Here is a 9,963-nt window from a genome sequence, read left to right on the forward strand (position 1 = left end):
ACCCATGTTGTCTCTGTCTCGCCTCAGGTACGGATGCCGCTGTCATTGATCTCCTGTTGCCATAGATACGGTTGCTAAGCGATGGCGGAGGACGAGCCCATGGATCCCACGGGGCCCAACTTCGAGGTGGAGTGCCCTCGAAGGAACGGGACGTGTCGGACGTTCACGGATGGCGGGCACGCAGAGGAGGCGCTCGGAGTGATGAACATGCTGAGGGAACACCAGCAGCTGTGCGACGTCACACTCAAGGTGATGGGATGAAAGGTTTACTGTAAATGCATTTAAGTTCTCGGGGATTTAATTTCGCGGTAGCTAAAAAAAGGACTTTTTGCGATGGTTTTAAGTATGCGGTAACACCACAGACTGCAGTCTAATACTATAGTAGAAAAATGTTCGCGGTGATTTTAAGTGAAGGTGAAGTGGTCACCGCGAACATTAATCCGCCGCGAACATTTCTGCATTTACAGTATACACTTCACTCAGGGCTCGAAATACCACCTGCATATGCAGGTTAGTGCAGGTAACATTGGAGCTGTGCAGGTATTTCTGGTGTCTACCTGCACCTAACCTGCACTGGTCCCTGCACTGGGTTAACCGTTTTATACATAAATGTCCTATGATGTAGGTGTATGTTTTGTTATTAGCTGCATTGACTGTGCTGGGTCAGGTAGAGAATGGGACTGTTCTTGAATCTGTTGGTTCTAGATCTGATTGTGTTTTTGTCTGGTTTCTCTTCTCCTGCTCTAGGTCACACACCAGGACAAGAAGGAATCATTCCTCACGCACAAGGTTGTCCTGGCGGCCGCCAGCCCCTACTTCAAGGCCATGTTCACCGGCGGGCTGAAAGAGTGTAAGATGCAGGAGATACCCATCGAAGGGGTGCACCCGTGTGTCATGAACAGGCTGATCGAGTTCGCGTATACCTCACGGATAACGTTAACGGACATGACCGTGCTCCACATTTTGACTGCGTCTGTGATGTTCCAGATGACCAGAGTAGCGAAGCTGTGTTGTGAGTTTCTGGAGGACCAGTTGGACCCCAGTAATGCCATCGGGATCGCCAACTTCGCCCAGGAGCTGGGCTGTAAGAAACTAGAGGAGAAGGCCAGGGAGTTCATCTACACAAACTTCTGTGAAGTCTGTGAGAGCGAGGAGTTCATGATGCTGTCTGCTTGCCAACTTCTACACCTGATCAACAGAGACGAACTCAACGTGCGCTGCGAGTCGGAAGTCTACAAGGCGGCGATGCGGTGGGTCACGTATGACTTGGACGAACGAAAGCAGTGTATATATCCGCTGTTAGAAGCCGTGCGATGTCACAAACTGAACCCTGAGTTTATCAAGAAGAGTTTATCCTTCTGTCCCATTGCTACCAGAAACCCCGAGTGTAACGAATACTTGTGTAAGATCCTACAGGACTTGACACTACACAAGCCCATGTGTTTGAAAGTCAAGCAAAGGACTCCCCTGGCCCCCCACGTGATTTTCATCGCCGGGGGCTACCTGAGACAGTCGCTAGCGACGATGGAAGCGTACAATCCAGAGAAGAACACGTGGACAAAGCTAGCCGACCTGCCCATGCCCAGAAGTGGGCTAGCTGCTGCTGTGGTACACGGGTTCTTCTATGTCATAGGTAAGACAATTGGAGTTATAGATGTATTGTGGAGGTGATACCTTCAATATTATTAGTAGATTTCCCAAATTTGCGATGAATAGCTGATGACTGTACAGTCAGAATTGTGCCAGTGACCATTTTCTTCAACATCAAGTGCTCTAACTAACTTCTAAGTGGTCACAAGACACAGGTTTGACTTTACACACAAAGTTTGATTCAAATTTGGAGAAATGTGCATTTTAAACTTTAACTTGAAAGTTCATCTGTGTTAGTAGTAGTCACTATTGAACTAGGTAAACTGTAATATCCAACACAAAAATTTACAACTAAACAGCACCAGTCTTTGTCATGGAATGAACAATCCGTGACGTCATGACAGCAGTGGATTGTTCATTTCTTGACAAAGACTGGTGCTGTTCAGTCGAAAATTTGGGTCAGTCCAATTTTTGTGTTGGATATTACTGTTTAACTAGTTCAATAATCATTTTAAACTTAAGTTTCATTCTTCCTCCTAACGGTACAGGAGGGCGTAACAACTCTCCGGATGGTAACATGGACTCCAACTCTCTGGAGGGGTACAACCCGTACACCAACAGCTGGCAGTCCTACACACCCATGTCCATCCCCAGGAATCGCGTGGGGGTCGGGGTCATCGATGACTACATCTACGCTGTGGGAGGGTCGCAGGGCTGCATGCACCACAACACCGTGGAAAAGTGAGTTCCTTTCTAATCCTTTCTTATTATTCCGAAAGCAATACATAACACACTGTAGTTCAAACAGCAGAAAGCAAACAAACAATACGTACAAAGAAATACCTTAGGCTTAAAACATCGCAGAGAAGTGAGTTCCTTTTTTCTTTTTTTTATCATTTTAAAAGTAACATACTTTAATGGTTCAGACAACAGAAAGCAAACAAACAAACTTGAGTACTACAAAGAAATACCTTAACATCGTAGAGAAATGAGTTCCTTTTTCCTTTTTTTATTATTCCAAAAGTAATATATATATTGCCGCCAAAAAGCAGTGACTCAAACAACTGGAGTGACTCAAAACGGTCAGACGTTTCCAATAACATCCTTTATCTTTCATCAGTGTTACTGGAGAGATCTTTTTGGAGAGAGTTTTTCTAGCCTAGTCATGAAAGGATTGTATAATTTATTCAAAAGCTGTCCTAGATATCTTTTAGTTGTAAAATCTCATTGACAGTCCAACAGGAAAGTAGATTTAAATAGATGGTTACTGTGTACGTATACGTTGCAGACTAGAATGTCCATGTTTTTAGAAAAAGTAAAAGATTGTTCCTAATTGCCTGACATAGCAAAATGGCACACATAATCTTTTTGGATCTATTTAAGAACATGGATTGTATTTGTATAGTGGTGGGCTATGCAAATAGTAGGTGTTTGTCCGTATTTTGTTGTTGTACGTTTTTGCTGTCTCACTGTGTTGCGTGAAGCCTGCTATACATACAGGCCTTTTCAAGGTCTCACTCTCACCACAGAGTGCTGATTCTGCTGACTAATTGTTGTTTCAGTTTCTGTTGGACGCCAGAAACAGTCTTTTCTCAAATAAGTAGAAGCCCTCAGGAAATGATTTTATTTCCTTACCAAGGCTAGAATCCTCCTGAAATAAAATCTTAAAAATAATGCTAGAATTTCATTTTGTTTTATTCTGATCCAACCAAGTTTGATCACTGATGTGCACACCCTTTTGCCATGAAGCATAGTACTTTCCCATTGAAAGATTGCAAAACCCTCCTAGTAAATAACAGCTTGCCTGAGGTACCATTTATTTTTTTGCAAGTCACTGCAGTAAATCTGAAAAACAAATTGTTGGTTATCGTTGTGATTTTTGCGACATGTACAAGTGAGCAGTTTTCACATGGGGACATTGTTGAAAGTGATGTCAAACAGCTACATTGTACAGTACATTACTGTACTAAGCCAGTTATTTGCAAAGTCAAATTGAACATATGATATGAAGAAATAACAAAAGATATGAAAATGTAGGCCATATTTTGCCCATGCAAACATTGAAATCTAATTTGTTTATGATGTATGTATTATAAGCAGCCGTCATATAGGCTAAAACAGCAGTTCCGTACATTAAGTCAATATTGTTAAGTAGAAGCTACACATTACAAAAGGATTACTGATTGACTTTGGACATCGCACACTACGCTGTTCCGTACTTCAGCTATGTTATGTGCTGAAGGTGTGGCGCTGAGCTTTTGGCTGACAGCTATTTTATTGTCCACTTCTTAAGGGCAACAACCGCAAGTTCAGACATGTGCATATTGGGGTTTCAGAGCTCTGACAGAAGGGTACTTATTAAGGGGATTCAAATGCTTGAAGTTGAACGGTCAACCTGTGTGCTACATGTAGGTGTTCAAGAAGCTTGAGACTTTGACACTTGATTAAGATATCTATTACTTTGCATACATATACATGTAGTACATCACTAGTTTTCCTGCATTTCTGTAGATACCACATCACATATTTACCCTTTGCTACTATATGGCAATCATTGGGGAAAATTTTGTAATTGCTGCTGCTACTCTTACAGTATGCTCGACACTAAACTATAAGAGTTTAGCACATTTGGTGTAATTAAGCATGGTGCATTTACATGGCAAGATGCCACACCCTGAGTATATATGCATGCAAGTGTTGAATTTAAAGAGCAAACAAAGTTAACGCCTTTAACTTAAAGTCATTCAACTTTACCAACATTTAGTAAGCTATGTATATGATTTGTGTGTTTGTTGATAATTATCTTTACACTACAAAGTACACTTCCCTGTTTATGTCTATACTTCCTTGTCTTTATCAAATTTGTGAAAAGAAGTAGCTGCATAAACAATAAACCACAGAAACCCTCATGTCATGGTCTATTCCTAAAGATGCAGAGTATGCTGTATCTGAGACATACCATTATACACGTGGGGGTGTTACACCTACGTGTACAACCTGTTGTATGCAGGTGACTAAGCATTTTGCACATTGACAGACTACTATAATTGTTCTCCTGCTACATACAGTTAGTAAAAGAATACCGAAATGTCAAAGTGGCATATGAGAGATGGAGTTAGCCTTCCTGCTAGCTTGGCCGGAGGCCTAATTTCCTCACAAGTTAAGTTAAAAGTTAAACCCTTCCCGCGCCTGATGGCGCATAGGGCAGCGCCCATCTCTGTTTCCTTAGCCCTGGGCTACACAGCGCAAACACTACAGCAAGGGGCTAGACCATTGGTAGTGGTGTGTGTTCAACTTCCATACTCTTTCCCTAATGCTGAGTGCTAAGCAGAGAAAGCAGCATGTACAAATGTACCATTTTTAAAGTCTTTGGTATGACTCGGCCGGGCATTAAACTCACGACCTACCGAATGCATGGCGAACACTCTACCCACTCGGCCATTGCACCGGCCATTTCGAATCTTCACAAGGCCACATGTATATTAATCAATGCCACCATACCTTATAATTAATTTTTGCTGGAAAGTAACAGAGTGAGCAGGAGACAATAAAGCATTGTGAAGTAGAGATTCTTTACTAGCCAACCTTAGCACTGCCAGTCTGGTGTCATACTTCATGCCAGCTAGCTAGCAAGTTGTTATGTTGACAGAAAGGATTATAAGAAAAGTAGTCTTCATGGCTACCTTGTCCCCCAATGACCAGGAGGTCAAGGGACTAGGTAGGAAAGTAGGTAGTCTCATACATGCAGTTACCTGGCATACCTTATCTTAAACAATCTGACTCAACAATTCTAGTAGAAATTAGATGGTATGGTCTAGGGTGAAAATGGGATTTTTAGTAAAAGTGAATGAATGATCATGAAAGAATACAAATATCTACATGGTCTTTTTTTTATTATCTTAAAGTATTTTTTTAACGAGTTTACTCAGTGGAAGGCCATTGACCACTTCTGGGCACCAAACTATGCTCACTGTAGCAGAATTTCTTCTCCCTAAGTCAACATAGAGTTTTGGCAAGTTCGACTGACTGACAGATTTATTTCCCCATGATTGTTGTAGGTATGATGCTAACCAGGACAAGTGGACGACAGTGGCTCCCATGAAGACCAGACGTATTGGTGTGGGTGTGGCTGTACTCAACAGGTCAGTATTGGAAACAAAAATGTTGCATAGCCTTTTTTGCAAGTGCAGTTTGTTTACAATTACAGTTAGTTATTATTAGACTAGTGTGGCTGTGCTGAATGGGTCAGTGTTGAAACACAACCACAATTTGTTAAAAGCATTGTGTTTTTATTTATTTATCTATTTGCTAATATTAATTTGTAATATACATGTGTATACATGTACAACTTGCTAAGTAAACTATGCACTGAAGTTGTTCGATCTTTTCCAGTGAGGCATTTTGATAGTTTTTATGCAAGACGGTTTCTAGTTTTAAGGTACTGTCTAGTGCAACGGGTTGTTGAGTAAATAAATTTGCAAAGGGATACATGTTGACAGTAGGATTAATAATACATCATTGTGAGATGTTGAATAGCTTTAAGTTGATATCCTTATAACTTAGAAAAGTTGGGGCTTTTAGTTTCCCTCTGCTTCCAAAAAAGAAGTCAAACCCAACCTGTTTAGAAATAGCCAACTCTAGTATTACAGTAGAATATTTTTCGTAACTGTCCATCGTCACTTGTATGTCTACTATGTTTATACCATGTACTTGCAATTAGCCCTCGCGCACGAACTTGGAAATAAACTTCTTCTGTATAACTGTTGACTGCAGACTGCTGTACGCTGTGGGAGGGTTTGATGGAACGACCCGTCTGAGATCCATGGAGTGTTACCACCCCGAGAACAACGAGTGGCAGTTTGTCACCTCCATGAACGTGCCCAGGAGTGGAGCAGGTAATCAAGAAGTCTGTTTTCACTTATGTGCACTATGTATCTGGAACAGTCTACCTCCAGACATACACACCGCACAGAACTCTGGCTTACTTCATATAATAAGAGACTCTCAAAGTAACAGAAATGACCAAAATGAACAGACAAAATTTTAATCTAATAGAGAATAAAGATACATAGTCACAAAGTTATAAAGAATGTAAAATATCTTAAGTCAGTACTGTTTCTATCATGAAATATATGGTTGTGTCCATGTTGTAAACAGCTTGATTCAAATGTTTTAAATGTCTGACAAATTGGTGAAAAATTCTTCTTTTGACATGAAGTGTCCTGTTGTAAAAGTCCCTTAGCAGCAGGGCTTTAGCCAGCTCGAAATTTCTTTCCGTCAGCCAGTTCCTATTGTCGCGAAAACCGCGTAACACTATTCCGGGAGTTAGAAACACTGAACTGAGGCCTTGAAAAACGGGTCTTTAATGAGATTATCGTATGCGAAAGGGCGCTGACACACTTTGTCAACAATAATAACAATAGCAAAACAAACAGTGTGTGGCTTTTACGGGCGTGGATGGCGTCCCCAAGCCGCCTGTAGCTTCCACCAAGGATTTTTGTCCGTCAAGGTTGACGGATTGGTTTTAGAATTTTCCGTCACACGCAGCAAATTTCCGTCAATTGACGGAAAAACGGACGCTAGCTAGAGCCCTGGTTAGCAGTATGAATTTTGACGACATAGTAAACTAAACTGAAATCCATTTTCCTGCCTGCAGGTGTAGTAGCCCAGGACCATCACATCTATGCCATCGGGGCTTATAACATTTCTTGTTTCACTGTGACTGCAGGTGTAGTAGCCCAGGACCACCACATCTATGCCATCGGGGCTTATAACATTTCTTGTTTCACTGTGACTGCAGGTGTAGTAGCCCAGGACCACCACATCTATGCCATCGGGGGTTATAACATTTCTTGTTTCACTGTGACTGCAGGTGTAGTAGCCCAGGACCACCACATCTATGCCATCGGAGGTTATAACATTTCTTGTTTCACTGTGACTACAGGTGTAGTAGCCATCGGGGGTTATAACATTTCTTGTTTCTCCATGACTGCAGGTGTAGTAGCCCAGGACCACCACATCTATGCCATCGGAGGTTATAACATTTCTTGTTTCACTGTGACTGCAGGTGTAGTAGCCCAGGACCACCACATCTATGCCATCGGAGGTTATAACATTTCTTGTTTCACTGTGACTGCAGGTGTAGTAGCCCAGGACCACCACATCTATGCCATCGGAGGTTATAACATTTCTTGTTTCACTGTGACTGCAGGTGTAGTAGCCCAGGACCACCACATCTATGCCATCGGAGGTTATAACATTTCTTGTTTCACTGTGACTGCAGGTGTAGTAGCCCAGGACCACCACATCTATGCCATCGGAGGTTATAACATTTCTTGTTTCACTGTGACTGCAGGTGTAGTAGCCCAGGACCACCACATCTATGCCATCGGGGCTTATAACATTTCTTGTTTCACTGTGACTGCAGGTGTAGTAGCCCAGGACCACCATAGTAGCCATCGGAGGTTATAACATTTCTTGTTTCACTGTGACTGCAGGTGTAGTAGCCCAGGACCACCACATCTATGCCATCGGAGGTTATAACATTTCTTGTTTCACTGTGACTGCAGGTGTTGTAGCCCAGGACCACCACATCTATGCCATCGGGGGTTATAACATTTCTTGTTTCACTGTGACTGCAGGTGTTGTAGCCCAGGACCACCACATCTATGCCATCGGGGGTTATAACATTTCTTGTTTCACTGTGACTGCAGGTGTAGTAGCCCAGGACCACCACATCTATGCCATCGGGGGTTATAACATTTCTTGTTTCACTGTGACTGCAGGTGTTGTAGCCCAGGACCACCACATCTATGCCATCGGGGGTTATAACATTTCTTGTTTCACTGTGACTGCAGGTGTAGTAGCCCAGGACCACCACATCTATGCCATCGGAGGTTATGACGGGATGAGTCAGCTGAACTCCGTAGAGAAGTATGACATCAACGCCAACACCTGGGAGTTTGTCTCCTCCATGAAGAAACAGAGAAGCGCCCTGTCTGTCACGTCATTCGGCGGCAAGATATACGCACTAGGTTCGTGTGGATTTGTTATAGTATATCAGTTTTCTACTCTTTCACACTTTGTAGTAGTTTCAACTCTCATGATTCCACCATGTGTCATAATATATATATAACATATCTGTTATGTACTATACTTCATGTATAACTAGCCTGGGTACCGTCCGGGTATTAGTTCGCTTGGTGGCGATTCCAGTTAATGAGCGAATTAAGGAATGAGTGCTTGTTAGATGACAACAGACCCACCAACAAGCGGATGGAGGGAGTTTCGGGTGTTGGAAAGCCTGTTCGAATGAGCGCTTGAACCCATTCCTCAATGTATTTAATATAAGGCCATATGAGAAATCTTACCACTCTAACTCTGAGAGAGAGAGAAATATCTATTTTTCAAAAAACTGTTCAATGTGATGGTTATGAAGACTGGAATTGTACTTGCATTTAAAATGCCTTCTTATGTATCTATCATCTTTATTGTAAATGTGTGTTTGATGGACCATTCTGTGTTGCTCCCCCAGGAGGCTATGATGGGACCGACTTCCTGGAGTCAGTGGAAGTCTACGACCCTCAGACCAACGAGTGGACAATCTGTGCCAGCATGAGTAGCGGGAGGAGCGGCTCTGGTGCCGCCGTCGGCATCGAGCCGTGCGCTAAAGCACCGTCATGACCTTTGCTCTTTGACCCGACTTCCTGTGGGTCAGAGTTCAACTAGGGTCAGTTACACCTGCGTTATTGTTGATAGCATATATGTATCATTTATCAGGGAGAATGTTGTGTTTTTTAAATGATTTGTGAACACAGAAGAACACCAGCTTGCTGCTTGTGAATACTTTATATTATTGATAATTGCTCTTTCCAATGCAAGTTTCTTTCTGAGTGATTATAACAATACAGTCAGGGTTGAGTATCAAATTCTTCAAGGATGACACGCAGTGGCTCAAATAAATCATTTCAGAATAAGGTAGCATCTGCTAGGCGTTGGCAATTGAAATCCGAAACAATCATACACAGGCAGTGACTTCACTATAATTGCATAGAATTTCGGACCCTTACACCTGAATTTGGTTCTAATTCAACTGCTAAAATGTTACTTTTAACATTGCTGCCAAAATCTGGGATTTTTTTTAGGCCTGGGGTCTTAAACAGCCAGGTCCAGAAAGCCCTGTTTGTGACATGCAGAATTTTTGCTCATAATGTCATTAACAGTCAGATTGCTATGGCCACACAATATGATTTATTAAGGTCATGGGATTAAAAAAGCTTATTGCTATCTTGAAATATCCAAAAGAAACAGAGAGTTTGAGGGGGAAGTCTATGGTTTACAGAGGGTGACCAGAGTCAGATGCCAGTATTTCTC

General features: G+C 42.2%; 1 protein-coding gene across 1 annotated transcript; it reads left to right on the forward strand.

The window, feature by feature from the left end:
* On the forward strand, positions 1-9,438 carry LOC118432005 (kelch-like ECH-associated protein 1). Its single transcript, XM_035843470.1, has 7 exons — positions 1-249; positions 748-1,633; positions 2,139-2,331; positions 5,649-5,732; positions 6,364-6,485; positions 8,448-8,624; positions 9,125-9,438. Exons 1-7 carry the CDS (start codon positions 82-84, stop codon positions 9,271-9,273), a joined length of 1,779 nt encoding a protein of 592 aa, XP_035699363.1. The 5' UTR covers positions 1-81; the 3' UTR covers positions 9,274-9,438.
* Positions 9,439-9,963: the final 525 nt, after the last annotated feature.

This window comes from Branchiostoma floridae, chromosome 15 (genome assembly GCF_000003815.2).
Source record: "Branchiostoma floridae strain S238N-H82 chromosome 15, Bfl_VNyyK, whole genome shotgun sequence".
NCBI classification, from domain to species: domain Eukaryota; kingdom Metazoa; phylum Chordata; class Leptocardii; order Amphioxiformes; family Branchiostomatidae; genus Branchiostoma; species Branchiostoma floridae.